The sequence below is a fragment of the Lygodium microphyllum genome, chromosome 10, assembly GCF_053477565.2.
Source record: "Lygodium microphyllum isolate KBCC chromosome 10, Lygodium_microphyllum_v1.1.10, whole genome shotgun sequence".
NCBI classification, from domain to species: domain Eukaryota; kingdom Viridiplantae; phylum Streptophyta; class Polypodiopsida; order Schizaeales; family Lygodiaceae; genus Lygodium; species Lygodium microphyllum.
The window spans coordinates 81,263,083-81,285,180 of NC_141144.1; the positions used below are offsets into that span (position 1 = coordinate 81,263,083).

The 22,098-nt window shown below is 38.7% G+C and overlaps 1 protein-coding gene across 4 annotated transcripts in view; it reads left to right on the forward strand.

Annotated features, from left to right (window-relative positions):
- LOC148030214 (uncharacterized) overlaps positions 1-11,588 on the forward strand; it is a 161,446-nt gene extending 149,858 nt beyond the window's left edge. For 2 of the 4 annotated variants that reach the window (XM_087686484.1, XM_087686486.1), the window contains 2 exons: positions 10,301-10,414; positions 10,568-11,587. In XM_087686484.1, the coding sequence (XP_087542610.1) occupies positions 10,301-10,414; positions 10,568-10,909 (456 nt within the window). In that variant the 3' untranslated portion in view covers positions 10,910-11,587. Of the gene's footprint in view, positions 1-10,300; positions 10,415-10,567 lie in introns of those variants that run through there. The other 2 variants (XR_015692143.1, XM_087686485.1) reach the window with 2 other exon arrangements.
- The last annotated feature ends 10,510 nt before the right edge of the window (positions 11,589-22,098 follow it).

The window sequence follows — 22,098 nt, forward strand, 5'->3', positions numbered from 1 at the left end:
AGGTATATGCATCAGCCACGTATGTCACATTGGCAAGCTGTCAAGCGTGTTTTTCGTTACTTGCAGGGTACTCGATCTCTTGGGTTGCTTTATGCCAAGGGGAGACCACTGCAGTTACATGCTTACAGTGATTCTGATTGGGCTGGTGATTATGATACACGTCACTCCACTAGTGGCAATTGTTTCTTTCTTGGCTCTTCTTGCATTTCTTGGCTTAGCAAGAAACAATCCACTGTTGCCACATCATCATGTGAAGCTGAATACAAGGCAGCTTTCACTACCACAGTTGAATGCGTATGGCTTAGACGCTTGCTAGCTGATCTGGATGTATCTGTTACGGAGCCTACTCCTTTGTTCACTGACAGTCAGAGTGCCATTGCAGTGGCACGGAACCCAGTGTTTCATGCCCGCACAAAACAGTAATGTGGCAAACATCTTCACCAAAGCTCTTCCTCGTGACAAATTTGAAGCATTTCGCGATGCTTTAAATTTGATATCCTTTGGTGGCAGATGATCCTTGTACTCTTGATCACTCTTCACTCCAGGGGGGTTTGTTGGGTATTTGACTCACGCCTCACTTACGCCTACGCTCATATGGGAGTATCGGTGATCAGTAGGACACTGGGGCACTTTTTACTCTCGGTAGGAGAGGTTTTTTCCCCCAGACTTATAGTCTTATTGTCGTATGTGCTTATGTGCTTATGTTACACACTTATGGGCACTTAGTGTGTGTCGGGTGTGAACACCCCCTACAACCCTAAGGTTTAAGGGTTGTACTTTGTACTTTCTGGTTACACTCTTTCAGTCTATTCTCTTGGGTGTCGTGCTTCACTCTGTCTCTCACTCTCACACTATCTACTGAACTCTCAGCTGCACCTCGATCCTTCCATCTCACAATCCCACTAGCTACTAGACATGTGGCATGCGGATAGCCTCAGAGCAGCCTCTATCTTTTAGTACTCTTGAAGGATTAGCTAATTAATTTTCTAGCTCTCTACCCATTGCACTCTTTGCATCCATTCTTAGGTCATCCTCTATACCTTCATCTAGGACCACTTCTCCACCTTGTCAAGCGTTGGCAAAGCCCTGCTGATGGACATATGCAATGGTGGCCCCATCTTTAGTTTTTCCTTCTTCAATCTTTTGCTATATTCACTCACACATACACCCTCATTGCATTATTCTTTCATTTTGCTTTATATTTTGCTTTGAAGCATCTCACTATTGACCTCTATTTTGCAAATTCTTATATCTTTTGTAAGGTTTTGTACTTCAATGTAGGGTTAACATGCAAGTTTGCACAAGTCCTTCCTGGACTAGAGACACAGGATGCACACTATTCCTTTGTGGTTTTATCTTTCTATGAGATTTTCTCTTCTACCAACATGGTGCCTTTCCATCCCGAGGCAGATCGTGCATCATCTCTCTTGATGCTATCATGATGGTGACTTCTACCTTGCTCTTCTAGTTGGGTGTTTCATCCTCATCTTTATCTTCATCATCATGGTTCTTGGCACCACACGACAACCAACATGAGGCTCCTCTTCCTCCTTCGGCATTGTCATCTATGGTTGAGAGGGGTTTTCTATCCTTTCATGGTATTCTACAGGTCCTATACTTGTCTTTGACATCAGCCTTTGCCCCCTTGATTATACCTTCTTCTTTGCATTGCATGATTTTATCATCTTTGTAAAGGGCGCTTGGACAAGTAAACAATTTTCCCATGAGAGACATTGTCCGAGTGGCCCTACTGCATGCACATTCTCATCATGTAGCACACTACTCTATACATCTGATTATGCAAAGCACACCTGGGCGAATCCTACATTGTCTCCATCAGTAGTTCTCACCACCATCCTTCATCACTCTTTCCCTTATCATTGACACCCTTGGGTGATCCAGTTAGCTTATTTGTTTTGTGATGTGTTGGATCTAACCATCCCTTTTCATTCTCCCCGTGGGACACAATTACATAAAAGGCTGCAAACCATATCTATTATCACCCCATTAAAAAAAAATCACTATAGTTCCATTTGCCTTTGTAAGACTTGCTAGGCCATGAGGCAATTAATTAGCACCCTTTGTCATGCCCTGTTCTCTCTAGGGTGACTACTTGGACTTCGTAAGATAATTATCACCTCTGCAGTCTTGGTAAGCCACTGTGTAGCCAATGTGCACCCTTTATCCAATGCCTTGACTACTTTGGGGTGGGAGGCCTTGGGATAACAATGGGCTTGAGCTTTTCTTATAGTCCCTTTCTAGTTCCAATTTTGGGCTTTAGAAGGGGTGTTGAGCTAAAAATTCAATGTCTTGATTAGGTCTTTAAAATAGCCCCAGAACACCCATTACCAAAAGTTTTATCAAACAAGGAGCAGTTCTAGAGAGTTTCTATGTCCCACATGCAAAACCCTAATTTGGGAGGATCCTTCCACATCTCAGGAAAAGCTGCCCTACACTTTCTTCATTCATGTGGTCCTTGTTTCCAACCTCTACTTCACACCGTGTGCCACTCCTACCATTTTATTGCTATGTTTTACTACAACATTTTATTGTGGCATTTTGCTGCTCCATCAAACGTAGGTCCAACATCTACTACTATGTTTGTTGCTACAGGACATCTTCGGAGGCTGCCTTGTTGCATTTCAAGATCCTTATTCGGTGGACGTCACACTCTGATACTCATTGCTTTGCTGTTGAGCATTGTGTATACTCTTACATTCATTTACTGCATTGATCCATTCACTTTATAATTCTCTTTTCTCTCTGTTTGTATTTGTGTTTTTTGCACTTGGAGTTTTGAGTTTTGCGTTTTGTATTTAGGGTTTCAATTTTGCTCGTCACTGTCTAAGTCTTTGTGTTTCAGTCATGGTCATACACCACTTGAAACTAGCCATTCTATTAGAGAAACCAGCTCAGAGTACAAGCCTATTTTCTCTTCTTCTTCATCTACTCTTGTGTCATGTATATTGGCTTTTACTTCTGTATGAGCACTTGTTGTATCTACTTCATTGCAAGATTCTAGTGAAAATTGCAAAGAAGAAGAAACTCTTCAATCTATTCATTATAATTTGAGTCCTCAAGAGGACCGTTACCGACATTTTACAACGTTTACCCATCTCATCCCCATCCATCAACTGTCCAGAGTCTTCTGCTAACAAGTCACCATCTGATTCGACCAAATCATTATCATCCCCATTCCCGATATGCTGGTCAAGAAAAGCCATATCAATACCATTTGACTCCTGCAGTTTCTCCATAGCCAGCCCTCTTTAGGGCTGCCCAGGTCTGTCCAGTGTGTGTGTGTGTGTGTGTGTGTGTGTGTGTGTGTGTGTGTACAGAGGTAGGTCTGCTCTGTTTCTCGGTGCGTAGGGGCAAATTGCATGTGCAATAGGAGGATGTCCAGTCTGCAGGATCTGCTTATCCAGTAATCTTCAGTCCTCTTGGGAGCGCAGATCTGTCCTATCTGTCTAATTCTGTTGCTGTCGTTTCCTGACCTGTGCAGGGTCGCAGTCACACTCCCCCAGATCCTGCCAATTCTGTGATATGCTGGTTAGGGCTTGGGCTTCGACTCTGCAGAGCAGCACGATCACAGGTAGGCGGTTTGCAGGTCATGATGGTGGGGCACCAGGCACCAGTGCAGGTAACAGAAACCACGAGCCATCAACCAATCTGACCACGCCATCACCCCCCCTCTCTCTCTCTCTCTCTCTCTCTCTCTCTCTCTCTCTCGTGAAGATAATTGAATTAAGTAGTAAATATTTACGTCAGACCATGAGGTCATCAAAGAAACTGGCAAAAGTCTACCAAGACTTTAATACAAAGAAATCGCGTAGAAAGGACAGCTAGAGTAGAGCGAACAATAGCCAGCCATGGAGCAGCACTGTCAAGAAGAACTAGGTCAGCTGACATCATAGAAGAGATTTGCCATAGCACTAAGCCACGAACATGGGCAAGATCACCCAAAGAATAGATCGTTCTGCCTCCAAAAGCCTCTGCAAATTCATCAACCATAGAACCTGCACCCACATTTCTTATGGTCACTTTATTGACCATTTGCATGTCTTGAATAAATCTCAAAGCCCCATTCTTTCTAGGCACAGTAAACCAATGATTTGAGTACGGGGCTGAAGAGAGCTCCAAGATCTTCATGCGAATCTTTTCATTTAACAAATCCATCAGCTTTGGCAAGTAAGCTCTAGGCACTGGAATAGGCCTCAAGTTCCATGGTACATGTGACACAGTAAATATTACCATAGGAGAGACAACATTTGGATCCACGCTACCTATTTCAGTTGGCTGAAATGCAAATGCCTTTCCATGCCTAGCCAACATCCGCATAAAACAGTTTTTTTCAGTAAGCAAAAGAAGCCCTTCTGCACCAACTTTCAATTCTTATAATGTTTCAAATGTAAATTGATGACCTATATCTTTAGGAACCCGTAAGCTTGACTGCCTTGACACTTTTTTATACAAACCCTCACTTTCTGGTGAAAGTGGCAGAGCAATTGGTTTCACCTTTTTGTCAACTGTCTTATACTTTGTCTCCACAAGTACTTCAGCCCATTATAATCCTTCTTATTGAGCAAACAATACTATAACATCATACATGTCCAAAGAACATACTAACAACACTTTGTTTTCAGCCTCATTTTCTACATGTATAGTTGCTGAAATTTCAGCCATAGTGTCATTAATATTCAGCCCATAAAAGATGCCTGAAATGCCTTCATTTTCAGCTAATAGTCCCAATGCTTTCAGTTCCTTAGTAGCCCGTTTCATAGATATGTGTTCAGTCTTGCACATAGCTTCCATAGGCTTAAACTAACATGAATTGTTTGCTGTAAATTGAGAATAACCAATAGTAAATACATGCTTCATTTCATCAAGAGGCGAGTACATCCTCTGAACAGCACTACTATAGCCCCGCATTACAGCAATACTTAATGAAAATCCAGGTCTTTGAATTCCCTTGTATTTGGAGCCAAATGAGACTCTCGAAGCGTATCACGATTTCTAGGATGATTAACACAAACAGTAAGAAATTGGACTGCTTTCCTCCCATCCTTGCTTCTGACTCTTGCATAAGTAGAACCATCATCAAGCACCTTTGTTTTCATACGCACTCCTGTAATATAGAGCTGTCCCAAAATCACTGCATATGAGAAATTATCTTGCACAAAGAAGTATTGCTATTCTTGTACATCACCAATTGTCACTTTGACATTAGGACATGCAGCATAGAGCTCTCCCGAAGAATTATTTGCAGCTCTCATATGCCAACCATGATCAGTGTCTACAGGCCATTCTCCATTTTCATACAATCCACTCTCAATGACATTTATCTCAGACCCATGGTCAAGTAAAGCAACACAAGGAGTTTCACATTCCCCTATTTTCACTACCGTTTCAGTGGTAGCCCTGGCCCAATGATTTCTTGTGTAGTGACTTCGAGGAATAAATCCTAGAGTCTCTTCCCCATATTGTTACATCTGCCTTACTCCACCATGCATATCGCTGCAAGACAATGCATTTTCAGTCACTTTCTTCTCTTTTTCACATGCTGTCCACTAATTAGTATCATCCTACATAGATAATCCAGTACTTACTTCATGCTCATATTCAGCCCGAATACCTAACAAACCAGTTTCCTCTTCAAATTGCAGCAATGCACTAGTGATATCACCAAGAAACTGATGCTTTCTCTTAATTATGTCAATGATCTCATCATGAAATTCTCGCTTGGCGATGCCAAGCATCTCTCCCAAGGTGAATTCCACCCGACTGTTTAAGATCCATTCTTCAAGAACCTTCTTAAGATCTATGGTTATCTCAATGTTAGACTGCAACTTATACTCTGGCTGCTTACCTGTTATAAGATCCGAGATACACGCTCGACTTTCTTATATACTTAAAATATATATAGCGAATATTATGTTTGCACAGAGGGAGAATAGATAAGAGAAAAGAAAGATGTAGAGAGAGAAAGAGAGGTAGAGAAATTGGCAACACACTAGGGACTGGAAAATGGGCCAGTCCCCTCTCTTTGTGGAGTTATATTATTGACAAGGAGCAAGCTCCTTCGTTACACATAAACCAATTCTTACTTGTAGATCTTGGAAACAAGATCACGGTTCCTTACACGGTATACAACCGGCTAATACTTGTACAACTTGGAAGTTGGCACCTTTTGATCCTTCTTGAGTCTCCTTCTCTCCTACACAATATGTGTAGGACTCTCCTCTTGGCGCTTGATTTCAGCAGAGCTTCCGTAACACTTGATTTCAGCAGAGCTTCCATAGCACTTGCACCTTCTCTTCTCCTCTTGGATGCATGCAAAGTGATGCTTCCTTTTCCTCTCTCACACCCAAGGAAAGCCTCCTCTTTTATAGGCTTTCAAGAGCTTCTCTTCTTGGAGAGAGACTTGAGTTGATCTTCATGCAAGATGTGGTTGTTCCAGGACCTACTCTGAAGCACTAATTTCGAGATATCTCTCTGTGCATTGTTCGGATGAAAAAACGTCCAACACAAAAGTTGTAGATCTCGTTGTTTCCGATAACCCACGTGACCTGTTTTTAGAGATCGTCTTTCTATCGCAAGATTTTTTAAAAATGGATTCACCATGTCTTTTTTAAAAAGAACAGCTTCTCAAACTGTACTCTTAACTTGTGGTCCATGCAACCACCTTAAGGAGAGTTCATTAAATTGCCTTGGGCCTCAACCTTAAGATTGACTTCCACACAAAAGCTTGTGTTTTTTTAGACCTTAGAAAGAGAAAATCACTTCTCTCCTCACTTTCAGAGGATCACGTCTCTTGTCTTTCTTAGTGAGAGAATTACCTCTCTTGTCTTTCTTAATGAAAGAAAAGACCTTAAACCTTAACTTGTAAGGGAGAGGATAACCCCAAATGAATGCAATGCTCATTACACACAAGTAAACGTTCCCACGCGTCCCCACATACACACATAAATACATATACACAATGCTAATGCACTTCCTCTTCTTAGAACTTAATCCATCTTCATTTATGTGTAACTCCTTGGTTCTTGTGTACACTCTTACACTTGGCAGATACTTCTTTTCCCCTTCATAACTTGTACTGTCTGTACCAAATATCCCCGTCAGAGTGCTCTGATTACCCCATTAAGTGATACACTAGGAATATTGGTCTCTAAATGGTCTCACGGCCTCACAGCCATCATCATCAACACTTAAAGAAAAGTGAGTCATTAATTTATTGACATGAATTTATTAAATAGAGAATGCGTAATAAGCAATCAATTTAGTGGCATTATTCTTCTTTTTGCCCTCTTGTTTGCTATCATGTTTTTGCTCTTGACTAACCTCTTCCATAACATGCTCGGGAGATGGCTGATTTGTAGCTTTAGGCTGATCCACACTTCTTCTTGTCATTCTTTTAGATGTCCCTGCATTATCTTCGTCTCTCTTTCGTTTTTCTTCCACAAGTACATCCATGTTTTGTACCTTTGCTAAATATGCATATACTGAATATGCATCTACCGATGATTCCCAACTAGTTATGTCACGAATGTCTTGCCCTACATGAGACATTTCACTATCCATAACCTTTCTCTTTTCAGCTGCATGTAAAGCATGTGTCCATATTTCAGCCTTTGGACCAACTATCATTTAGCCATGCATTCTATCCAACCGTAGACCAAAAGTAGAAGCATGTACCACCACATAAGCATTTCGGACAGCCAAGTCTTCCAACAACTTCTGCATACCTCCCTTTCCAAAATTCAAAGCAAGAGGCAATCACGTTTCTTGTGCATGGATCTTGCCATCTTTCCAAAAGATGAGCTATTGTGCCAAGGCCTCCTGATAGACAGCACAATCCATTCTCTCATGCTGCAAACTATCACACCACATACATTTTTTTCCTGGCTTAGAGGCTGCTGCCCGTCCCTTTTTCTCTTGTCCTTTTTCATCCAATTTTGCAACCTTTAATTGAAGATCCCGCATGCCTTTGACCAATTCATCTAAGACATCTTCCTTAACAGAGGGAACAATAGCAGGTACAGCCATAGGGTTAGCCACAAAAGTAGGTGGCTTACTGGATACTTCAACTGTTTTGCCCGTAACAGTGGGCAAGCTAGAGACATGCAATCTTTCTCTTCTTCTATGCTTTTTCACAAGTGTAGTAACAGCTTCCTTAATATATCTTCACTCTGTTTTCAGACTTGTCTTTATAGTTTGATCCTCTAGCAAATCATCAAGCTTCTCTTGAAGCTCAAGATCAGCTGCCTATAGAAATAATTCAATTTTCCGACTTGCAAGAGCTTGCTGTTCTGCAAGATCCAACTGGTCAAATCAACTTTCAAATTCTCTTAACAATTCTGTAGCCACAAGACTTATTGGGTTGTAAAACCCACTCCTGAAAAGTCTTGCGCGTAATCAAACTGGTATCCTCAATGTAAAATTATTCCCTGAGTGTCTTCTTGAAAGCTATTCAGTCAGCATCCTGCATGTATAATTCAATAATTTGTGCTTTCAATTCATGTACAATAACAGGTACAAAATAATAGCTCCATGTAAGTTGAGCCACCCAAAGAATTCCATCTTCTAAGCATAGGTATGTATATATGCAGATACATTCCTGCCATTGAATAACCTTATCTCACGCTCAACTGCTTGTAGAGCATTCATCACAACACTTTCTGTTTGTTGAGCAGAAGCCTACATCACCTGTTGTTATTGTTGTACCTGCATAAGCATATTCATATTTTGCACCAACTGTTGCATAATATCACTGGAGATTGTGTTTGAAGGTTCTCCCATCTTACCTTTCCTTCTTCAGACGACCTTTCACGTCGGGTTCACCAATGTCAGAGGGGTTTTGGTCGAAAGGTTGAATCCATCGGCAATTAGAGGTAGAAGGCAATAGAGATAGGAGATGTAAGAGAAGAAAAAGAATAGACACGAGGTAAACACGACAAAGACAAAGCACAATGAATTGAATCAATATGTATTGGCAGAACCTGAAATCCTTTGTCTGGCACTACTCAAAAGCACTCTCCAGGCCTTAGATCTCCTGGAGCTTTTTCGTAGACCAAAAACGTGCATCCAATAACAACTCCTCTACTGCTCGAAAACAAGGATATCTAGGGGAGCATCTCTTATCATATCAAAGGTGCAAAATCATACGCCAAAGTTTTCTTGGGCAGATTGGACTGTAGGACACGTCGCAAATGGGAGCTCATCTCCAACATAATTGCCTATTGGACTGTAGGACACATCGCAAATGGGAGCTCATCTCCAACGTAATTGCCTAAAGGATGCAGTGAGGCTATAGACCAATAGCATATTAGCTATCTGAAATAAGAGGCTTTCTTACTCATTTGGAGATGAGGCACTTTCCTCCACTCCATGGCACTTTAGATTGCCAGACTGGTTATTCTTACACTAGACATTCTACATGCAACTTAGAGAGCAGCCAGCCTGGAAGTATTCACTTTGTTCAACTTAAATTATTTCGGATTTTTGTATATGTACTTTGCATAAGCAATGATTATTACTGAGGATGCTTACTGGAATCTTCCTCTCTGAAACAAGGGAATTTTGTACTTGGGCTAATGGAAGAGCATCTAGGGCGATGTACAGGTGAATGAGCTTAACATCTAGTATGGGTATACATGCAAGTCTGAAGATACTTTGGTGCACAATGTGTCGTGAGTGAGATCTAAGAGTGCAATTAGTCAGTCATGCAATGCATGTAAGATTTCAAGAGTGAGATTTGGGATTGTGATTGAGACTCCAGAGTTTTGAGAGATGGAGAACATGGGGCGTTTGGGTGGTTAAAGCTCCTAACAGGAGCCATGTAAACTTCTCTTGTTTTTATTGTAAGATATGTAAGATTCAGAATGTTTCGTTAGTATCAAAGACAAATTGACGTAGGATTTAGCTTCTAACAGAAAATGTTGTATGGCAGAGGTGGAAATTCTGGGATAGATACTAAAAAGGACATACATTGAGGACTATTAACATGCGAATTTGTCTCATTTTTCGATCATTGATTAGCTGAAAGATATTACCTATATGAATCATGTATGTATGATGTTTTGAAAAGAAAAATCATTGGATTCATCAATCTTGAGATTTTTTCAAAAATATAAAATCCCCCCCCCCCCCCCCCCCAAAGACCCTTTTCGATAGGTTCAGTCTTCTCACCTTGCCACATTCCCATATTTCGTGCACACGCACACCCACACAGGCAGGAGGGAGGGAGGGAGGGAGGGAGGGAGGAATTCTGACCCCTTAATTTGATCGCCCCTTTGGAAAGGTCTTTCCATCCTTGAGTTTATCTTCACTTGAAATGATATTGAGAACTTTTAAGCCAGACGAGTTCTCTCCAGAACCCGTCCGACCTGACGTGTTAGCTGCTATAAATGCAGAAGTAAGTTATTTTGCTTTTCTTTTCTCTTTTTGGAGTTTGAAAATGATCTGATGGACTCTAAATTACTTCTTAAGCTGGTGAGAATGAACTAGTACTCGGAGAAATTTGTGTTTCTGGTGTGTGAGACATTTTGAGTGGATTGTCATGTGACAGAGAGCTGCAGTGGATACAAGGCTTGCTATTTCAGAAAGAATTGTAGCGACACGTCCATCCAAGTATGTACCACCTTCATCGAGCATGGTTAGACACTGGATAATGGACTCGAGCTATGGAAAGAACCATTCCATTGTTGTAGGAGCAAGTGATGATGAAGTAAATGTCATAGATTCTTCAATCTTGTGGCTTTTCGAGAGCACTGCTGGCTTGGTTTCACATGATGACAACACTGATTATTACCAGCGCCAAAACAGAGCCAGCATGAGAATCGACGTTGGGTTAAATGCTGACAGGAACTGTCGCTTTCGATTACTCCACCGCATTTGGAGCACACAATGATGAGGCGTTGTGGCGAAGGATGACCTGGGTTCTTGTGTGGGCATAAAGTGCCGAATGGATATTCCTGATTACAGACGAATTTTGCAAAATGTATAGGCAAACCGTTAATGCAACCGTTTGAGGTTTTCGAGACATGCATGATGCAATATTTGGAGGAGTGAATAGACCCAGTTCCAAGCGACAGATATTGTGCATGTTTCCACTGCGACAGCATGCCATGTATCTGACATGATTTTGCAGACAAATTTCAGCAGCCAATTTTCACAGAGATTACAGAGGAAACCTGCATGACGCATCTAAGGAATTTCTAAGCAGACGGACCAAAACCGTGTGATCCCCAGGGGAAATTGGGAATGCTTCTGCTTCTCGTAAGCAGAGACAACAAAGAATTAAATGTCCAAATGAAAACCTGAACTCAAAAGGAAACGGACTTGCAAAAAAATATATTAACAATAATATTGCGCCATACTTGAGATAGAATTGTAACTTGTAGCCAGCGCAAAGTTCAAACCATGTAGGTAGGGTAGCATTCATGGTTCCAACATATAAGACCCTGCCACCCGCGTTCCTCCCAACGCGCCCCCGCCCCCCCGGGCCCCCACATACACACACACACACGCACTCTCTCTCTCTCTCTCTCTCTCTCTCTCTCTCTCTCTCCGCGTAGTTATATTATATTATGTCAACTCGCAAAATGAGTACTTTTTCCTGTCAAGGGCTCTTTTGCCTGTCAAAACAAGCATTTTTGAAAATAGCTTGTCCTAATACATGTTCTTATCTACACTAGCTTCTCTTCTCCCTCCACTACACACACACGTGACACACACACACTCTCTCTCTCTCTCTCTCTCTCTCTCTCTCTCTCTCTCCGCGTAGTTATATTATGTCAAGTCGCAAAATGAGTACGAAAGTCAAATAAAAAAAGAGATACAAAGTTACGACAAAGAAGTAGAAGAGATTGCCCAATCCCATATGCCAAAGAACTAAATCCTCCCTTAGAAGTTAGTTGACCCTTAATTTTGGCAACATGGCTTTGGACGCCCATACCAAGGTCAAAGACGAAAGCATATATATATATATATATATATATATATCTTGCAACTATCTCAATCTCCTTATAGCCTACAAAAAATTCACAAAATCATATGTAAAGTCTATTTGCTCTAAAATACTTTCCTGTTGATAAACAAATGACCCCATTTTGCATATAGTCCCACTAAAAGAAACATGAATTAACATTAGTGATCAAAAAAAATCAAACAAATTTAAAATGCTCATAGCCAAAGCATAAACAACTCAGGTACTCTATCACCCACATACTACACATTCTAGTATTCCATACTACTAGAATATGGAATATGTGTTATATTTCAGTAAATTAGAATATCATTAGTAATCAGGCTCAATAAAATTCAACTTCAATATATTAGTGCCATCTCATACGACAAATCTGCACTTTCAAACTCCATAATAGGTGTACTTTCAAACTCCATAATAAGTGTAGGTGATCAGCCATACATCATTGATGCCTCATGTGCCAAATCTACATACATTATTCATCTTGCCTCATGCGATAAATGTGCATTATGAGCTAGTGATGTTGCCTCATGCAACAAACTTGCATTATGAGCCAATGATGTTGCCTCATACGGCAAATCTACAATATTAGTTGCCAGTATTACCTCATGCGACAAATTTGTATTAGGGTTAACAATGGATAGAGAAAATACTTGAAGAGATCATAAATCATCATATCCATATTTTAACTAAAGTTAAAATTTAAAATAGGATTACTTGACATGAATAGGTTGCAACACACTTTTTGGACAAAATTACAAAATTAAACTAAGAAGTTGACTTTGGCTAAGATTAACTTAAATGCTATGTGTATTTAGTCAAAACCATCTCTGATACAAGTAATAGTTTTTTCTATAAGCCACAACTTAGCTTTTTGTAGTAAATCTAAATCCTAAATAAATCACAATCCATTTTGAGGAGAAACTAGGTCACTATATATGTTTGAGCTAAAGTCATTTGGCTAAGTCTAGATCAATCAAAGGTCTACTTTAGGGACAAATAACTTTTTAAATAATCAGATTTAGTTCAAGATTATCATTAGAGAGTCCATAATCGTAACTTCTTGTCTATAGCTTTTGTTTGTAATAGTTTGCCTTATAGATCTTGATTCTGTTGCAGTACTCACCTTCATACAAAATGACAAACAATCAAAAGTTGAAACATAGCCAAGCTCTAATACTACTATTGCAAAGCGGATCACATGGATAGTCTAGCATCCTAAATTTTAAATATGTACAATATTATGAGACATAAATTTATCAAATAAGTTAGCAAATTTAGAAAGAATAAGAAAAAACGCACGATAAAGCCCAATCTTCCCTATGATTAAACTATGGTTTGCCATCCTATATTATGAAATGTTGATTACACAGTTATTTACATGTATTTCATATATCTAACTTCAAAGAATAAATTAAGAGGTTTCGTGTAGCTTACAATTACGTACGTCAAATCATGATGTTTTGATATCACCATTATATCGAGAACATGCCAAAACTCCCAAAATAACTATGGAAACTCTGAATCCCAACTCCAATTGAGGAAGAAATAACAAAACAAAGTGTTTGCCATGTTCTCCTGTTTTGCACATGATCCTATTGCCTTTACAAAGAAAACTAAGAAAGCTTGAACCATATAGGAAAAATAGTAAAGCATTCCATAAATAAAGCTTATTGTAAAAAGAATATCTTAGATCTAATACTTTAATTTTATTTATATCAAATATATTAAAATAAATTAATTAATAATAGTAAATATCAATGATTTAGTCAAAATTATCATAAATAAACAAATAATAATATCACATAAACGCATATTATTATATATTATATTTACTATATGAATTCACTGAAAGATTATATATAATAAATATTTTTTCAAAAATATTACTTTTTCCAATTCCATCTAATAATCTACTCACAATAATATTAAACATATTAGTTTCCTACTATCTATCTATTAAGCACAATGCGACCAATGTCACATACAGTGCTTACGTGTAAAAAGTTAGAATTATGTGGCAAATAGATAATGAGAATCTAAAAATAAATAAATCAAAAATTAATTTTCAATAATATCTATTGCATGATCCCATGGATTAAGTTGATCCCTGTCACATTCTTAGCCTTATAACCTACAAAAAAACTCACAAAATGACAAGTCTATTTTCCATAACACATCCACCTCTACAACTAAGTGTATATTGTAATATTTCTCATTTCTTTTGGTATCAAATATGATGCATGATTGTTTAGAAGTACTATCTCTCTAGTCAATGACGTAAGTGTGGCATGCTTGTTGGAAAACATTCTAAAGTCTTTTGTGATGGGAACTTAATGATGCATACTATCAACCAAGTTTTGGATAGTATATCCTTCTAACACCATGTCAAATGGGATATGCAACTTATCAATGTGCTTTGCCACATTGTTTCCATCCCCTATCTCTTGAGTCCATTCAATGAAACTATTCTCAACAACATGTAAGGTAGTCTTGATACCTTTATGCATTACCACAAGCCAATATATGAGAGTGTTGCATTGGCACTATCCTCATAAGAACTCTTGAGAAAAATATCTGCTTGAAATCCCCTCCACATAAAGTAACATTTTCATAGTCTATCATATCTCCTAATATCTTTCAAAGTCCTATCAACAACCTTAGAGGCATATCGTCTCATCATAAGAGCTTCATCCCACACAAGGTCACTTTGAATATGATTATCATAACTGGAATCAAAATCTAAGGGAATTTCAAGTTTGACTGAATGCACCATGTAAATTATGTTTTGTAGATTCTCTATGTATAGTATTACTACATCCTTGTATCCTCTACTTCTACTAGCCACGCATGGATAAGGATAATATACAAATTTCCATCTATAGCCATATACCTTTGGCAGCCTACTCCCTATGTATTAATCTGTCTACATATATTCCTCTTCACTCGAATATATATGTGCCCTTTTCGATACTTTTTTAATACTTAATTTAATTTTAAGGATTATTTCCTAATGTCATCAATAAAGAATACTAGGACTATTGTGTGCTATGACTTTCTAATGCATTGGGTGTAGAACACACAAAGAAAATGTGGAGCAATGGATCACATGGACATACACATGATAGGACATACTTTGTGGATGAAAGGAAAGTGTACACATAGATGTGGTAGGATGTACCTATGTGGTGGTTGTGTGGTAAACATAGACTACTTGTATGTACTCATGGTAGTTTGTTAAGGGTATACATCTTTTAAGATTGTGTGTCTAACTAACAATGTGATTTCTACTTTTAAGGAGGTTTGCACTGCAAAAAGACATGTTGGAAAATGATGAAGAGTGGACTACATGTTTGGAGGAAGCTAACATCTATGGAGATTGATATTGAGTTGTATAGTTTGTTTGCCTTAATTCTAGTATTTTTCGAGGTTGCTCGACCCAATCATCTTTTGGAAAATATTTTTTGTTTTGATGAAAAAGAATATCAATTACAAATTGTAATTGGAACACCAACATGGTTTTCGTCATCTTTTGCAAGAGTAAGCCTTTGGAAAGGATTTATAGCACCTCCAAGATCTTTCTTGCAACATAGATAAAGGTTGTTAGTCTTTTTTATATTGCCAACACCTCATAGATCAAATGTTTAATTGCATAGTGATTCCCTTTTGCAAGATGAATATATCTATGGGTGATTAAGAGTTGATTGTTAGAAAGGCAATGCTAAATGGTGGAGAAAAGTTTACTTATAGTGTAGTTTAGAATGTTGTGAATACAACATTGATGAATGTATCCTTTTTGGATGATCTAAAGGTCTTGGAAAGCCTTTTATATATATTATTTCCCTACTATATACTAACTAATCATTGTAAAGCATTGGCTACTACATCATCTAGCCTTACTATTTTACTTTTCTCAATCATAAAGTACACTGATTAGGATAAACAACCAATCTTGTGTATGTGGCACTAAGTGGAAGAATTTTTCTAAGTCACATATATACAAAAAGTGTCTCCTCATCTACTCAAATTTACTATCATCTTCCATAAAGCACATGGATAATCTATCAAAATCAAGGGTGGGGTGTAAGGGGCAGTCAATTGATGCTTAATACCCCTCTCTCATCAGAAAACTCCTCAAATGCCTTAGAGACATATTCACCCCCATTTTTAGATCATAGGCATTTGAATCTATACCCAAATGGGTGCAACCATAGCAAGAAAGCATTAAAACATAGCCAAAGCTTCTAACTTTTGCTTTATGGGATACACCCCGACCTTGAATAATCATCAATGAACATAACAAAATACTTTGCACTACCTAATGACTGATAGGGCATGGGACCACAAACATCTAAATGCATAAGAGCCAATGGCTAAACCACGTGCATAGAACCAGACTTTTTATCCGAGTTATGAGTTGGCCTACCATGTAAACAATGATCACATGAATTAAAACAACATGAGTAGTCAAGAGGCACAAAGTACCGCAAATGAGTAAGGACTTTCTTTCCTTTAAGAGACATATGCCCAAGATGGAGATACTTGAAGGAGAAGCCCGAGTGAGAGCATAAGCAAGTGGAAGCAATGGAGGAGTGAGCGATGGTGGATAGAGCAAGAAAGAGAGAGAGAGAGAGAGAGAGAGAGAGAGAGAGAGAGAGAGAGAGAGAGAGAGACTCAAGATGTGGAAACTCCAATAGTCACAATGTGTAACCTACCTTCCCTTATTCAAATGTCATTGAAAGAATAAAGTGACAGTGGTGGGTGCTCGCCACTTGCAACTTACAAGTGTGCAAGTACTATGAGTATAGTAATACACATGCAATATAGGTATAGGTATCTTTACCCTAACAACCTCCCACTAAAAGGTGAATGTGTCCGTAGTGAGAAGAGAATAAGAAAAAAGTGACAAAGTACAATAGGATGAGGAACGATGTTGTCTCATCCAATGCCCTTCAGCTTCCTAAGGAAGAGAAAATGCTCCACTAAGAGACTTTTAGTGAGCAGATCTACAAGATTTTGGTTAGTTGAGATCTTGACAAGCTCAATATACTTGTCCTCAACGACCTCTCTAATAAAGTGGTAACTCATCTCAATGTGCTTTGTCTTCACATGGAAGACCAAATTCTTGGCCAACTGAATAGCACTCATAAAATCCAAATGTAGTATAGGAACCATATTAGTAATACCAAGGTATGTATAACCGATGGTCTAACCAGAGAGCCTCCTTGCAAGCCTCTGTAGCTGCAACAAGCACTTCCTTTGTATTGGATAGAGCCATGCATTTTTTCCACCTTGGACATCTAAGAAATAGCACCTCTAGTGAAGGTAAAGACATAGCCGTGGACTTCCTACTATTTTCATGTGTAAAAGGATTGTCTTAACATGCATCTAATAGAGATCTAGCTCTAGCTACACACCAAAGCCAATACCAAGCATAGGATAGTCATCTTGACTACAAGAGAGAATACTTCATTGAAGTCAACACCATGCTTCTACTTAACACCCTTAGCAACCAATATGGCCTTATAAGATGGCTTGGGATATCCAAAGATACTCTTCAACTTGTATACCCACTTGCATGGCAAAGCATGCTTTTCACTTGGCAAAAAAATAAAATCCCACATATGATTTTTCTACAATGAGTCATACTCTAATTGCATGGCCCTCTCCCAAGAGTGACTATCACCCATGTGCATGGCCTCAACTTATGTAAAAGGCTCACTAGTATCTGTTACCATAACATAACCCATAAAGGGTGCAAACCGATCAGGCTAACATCTGTCTCTAGTAGACTACCTCAAAACAAGCTATGAAGCATGTATGTCATGTCTAACATCAAGGTAGGCCATTAGAGCATCAGCTACTAAAAGTTGTTTAGTTGGATATATAGTAATAGGAGGCTTCTCCTAAAATATCACACTATAGTCCTCAATTATCTGCTCATGCTTCTTGTGCATTTTCTCCTCATAGAAAATAACATCATGGCTATGGATGAATTTTTGAGCTTGCAGATCCCATAGGCAATAGCCCATCTCACATGCACCCCCATAACCAAGAAAGATATATTTCACGGACTTAGGATCCATCTTATTGCACTTGTCCTTGGAAACATGGTAGAAAGCCTCACAAATAAAGACCCACAAATGAGTATATGATGGAGGTTTTCCAAACCATACTTCCTCAATAATTTGATAGAGTCAAGAGTAGTGCACAGCGATCAATTAATCAAATGTATGGCAATGGTAACTATCTCAGCCTAAAAGCATTGTGGTAAGCCTACCTGGCTAAGCATACTACGGACTCGCTCCTAAATCATCTTATTCATGCTCTCAGCTATACCACTTTTGGGGTAGGGTGTATGGGGTAGTCAATTGATGCTTAATGCCCCTTTCATCACAAAACTACTCAAAGGCTTTAGATATATAGTCACCCCCATTATCTAATCATAGGCATTTTAGTCTATACCCAAACTAGTTCTCAACAAAAGCAAGCCATTGCTAAAATGTAGCCAAGACTTCTAGCTTTTGCTTTGTGGGGTATGCCCAAATCTTATGTGAGTAATCATCAATGAAAGTAATGAGATACTTCACACCACGTAATGACTTGAAGGACATAGGTTTATAAACATCAAAATAAACAAGAGCTAGAGGCTCATCCATGCGCGTAATGTCAGACTTCTTATGCAAACTACGGGTCTACCTTCCATAAAGAAAATGATCACAAGAATCAAAACACTCATAGTTAAGGGACGGAAGATACTACAAATGGGTAAGCATTTTCATTCCATTGAATAACATATGCCTAAGTTGACAATGCCATAATGATACATGTGCTACTATAGCCATTGGCCAAGTATGGCCGTAGATCCAAATACAAGTAAGGCACAAAGAGTGCTAGACTTGGCACCTCGTGCCAAGATAATATTCCCATGGGTAATCTTCCATGAGGAATCACCAAAAGAGATAACATAACCTGCATCATCCAATTGTCAAAAGTAAGCTTTTACTCAAAGCTAGAACATGGCGTACATTATGCAAACCAAACATACTATCTAAAGGAAACTGCAACTAGACATCTCCAATACTAACAATATCCAATGCCAAGTCATTATCCAATCTAACAAATCATGTCATGCTATGATAGGAGTGGAACTACACTTGATGAGGGGTAACATGAAATGAAGCCCTTAAATCAATCAGCCAATACTGAGCATAGGTGGATGAGGCATCAATCAACTACAAAACATCAAGAAAAGAAGCTACAAGTATATAATCATCATCGAAATTAGTCTACATGACATTAATCTCTTTGATCTTGATGTTAGGCTTGCTATAAACAATGCTACAATCATCATTATTTTCCTTGACTTCACCCTTTCCCTTTTTCTTGTACTTGTCATCACACATTTTATGGCACTATGGCCGAATATGACCCTACTTCCCACAATAATGACAAGTCAATGCTAACTTATGGCACGTGACTTATTGCAAGATTATCCACATGACTAACAATAAGATTGCTAAGATTCTCTCCCACAATAATTATTACTACTCTTACCATTATTGCCTTTGGTTGTCAAAGTATGAGAAATATGAGAAGCATCATCATTCTTTCTATTGACCTCTTCATTAATAGTGCACCTCTATATCCTGCAATTGTATCCAAGCAAGATGAATATATCACTGACAACAACCTGACAAATATAGATGTTGGCTCAAAGCATGAATAAAATTAACCCATTACGCAATAACTATATCCAAAGAGCATCCGGAGAGCATAGACATAACTTAACCGAATCCCACGGTCTCACTGAAGTAAGCTCAACTATATAAACCAAAAGCTCTACTCAAATGCCAAATATTCAAATAGCTCAAGTAACCCCCACTAGAATATAAAATGAGCAATACAAGCTCAAAACCTCAAGTACGTAGCAATCCAATCATCCAAGATACATGAAGCATAAGTCGAAAGCATAAAGCCCAATAGAGTCGTCAAGCATGTAACTCTGTAAGCCACGAAAGTACTAAAGGCATAAGGCCAATTGTCAAGACCTAAAATGGGCCTAACAACGGCTCTCACACACTCAAGCTCATTGACAAATCTCACAAGACCAACCCTCTCCCCCCCCCCAATAGTCGTAGCATGAGCAACTAGCAATAGACTACAAACTTCCTCTCTAAACCTTCGTACACTACATTGTAGTCTAATCTCCTAATTGCTTACCCCAAACTGCAAGCAGGATTTCCCAAAGTGAAGATGTCTAATACATCGCGCAAATGCCATAAAGGCACCTACTCTCGTTGATTGCCACAGCCTCTAAATATGAGCAATCTATCTTATTAGACCATCCTCATCTTTTAGCACAAACGTAATACTTCCACTCATCCTCACTAGAAACCCCTTTGAATCCTCGAGACTAATCATCTTGGATCTCCTCACGCACTCGGTCAATATAAGAACCTATGCAATGGTATATGCATAAAAATGCTTCCATGCATAGTTTCGTGAGAGTGCATAAGCGTTTTTAATGTGAGAAAACAATAAGTGGGTGCAGTAAAGAAGCCTTTATATAATTTCATGACTTTCAACGATGTGTTGCATTAATGTTGTAGCACCAAGTATTTCTCAATTGTACTACTTTTGGGTATATATTTCACGCATAATCACCCTAGATATGATATGCAAATAAGAAAATAGCATTCTTCATCAAAATTCAACATGTTCTTTCATTTAGGTCACTATGCATGGCACCAAAGGGACAACCCCCAACTATTATGCTACTAATGGCACCACTAGATTGTGGGGTTGATCCACTACTTCAGCTGGTCCTCAAAGGAGTAGACTGCCCAGCTTTAAGTGTTAAGGATAAACTACCACCTTTATATGTACTAAAATTGCTCTTACTATGAGGGGCTATAAGCCCCCTAACTTTAAGGGATGTAGGACTAGTATGGTCCAACAAGTATTTGCAAAAAATTTGTGTCTTTTCTCACATTACTCTTATTGGATCCGAGAGATCTCTAGCATGTGCTCATGTTCTTGCCTTAGTATCTCTCTCTCCACTGCTAATGAGCAAAGAGTCATACACTCAAGAACCGAGTTTTAGGCTCTCTTTGGGAATCCTAAAAGACTCCCGATAAATGCACCACCTATCAAGACTAAAATGGGCTCGATAATAGCTTTCACACGCTCAAGCTCACTAACGGACCTCACAACACTAACTCCCATGGCCCTACGGGCATGAGTAACTAGCAATAGACTAAGAACTTCCTCTCTAAACCTTGACACACTGTGTTGTAGTCCAATCTCCTAACTACCTACCCTAAACTCCAAGCAGTAGTGCCCAAACTAAAGGTGTCTAGTACACCACACAAATGGCATGAAAGTATCTACTTGGCTAATTGTTGTGGCCTTTATATACAAGCCATCTACCCAATTAGGGATTTGACTCGCCAATCCTTGTTTTTTAGTACAAATGTAGCACTTATCCTCACTAGAAATCCCTTTGAATCCTTGAGACTAATGGGCTTGGATCTCCTCCTCCACTCAGTCAATATAAGAACCAATTGCTATGCAATGGTATATGCATAAAAATGCTTCCATGCATAGTTTCATGAGAGTGTATAAGTATTTTTTATGTGAGAAAACAATAAGTGGATGTAGTAAGCAAGCCTTTATAACATTTCATGACTTTCAACTATGTATTGCATCGACGTTAGCATCGATGTTATATACATCCGAAAAGCATGGAGTGTTCCTCACTCATGCTACTTTTGGATACATATTTCACACATAATTGTCCTAGATATGATATTTAAATAAGAAAACAACATTCCCAGCATTCTTCATCAGAATTCAACATTTCTTTTCATTTAGATCACTATGCATGGCACCATAGGGACAACCCCATACCACCAATACGCATGTTTCATGCTTAAAAATCTTAAAATTTTTAAAGTATAAAAATAAAAATGTGACATTTTGTATTTTTTATTTACTAGACCATTTTATTATTCACTTATTTTATTGGTATTTTTTATTTTTATTTATCTCTAGCCATTTTATTTATAGAAAATCAAGAGAGATTAGAATAGCCAATGTTGAGTGTTGGT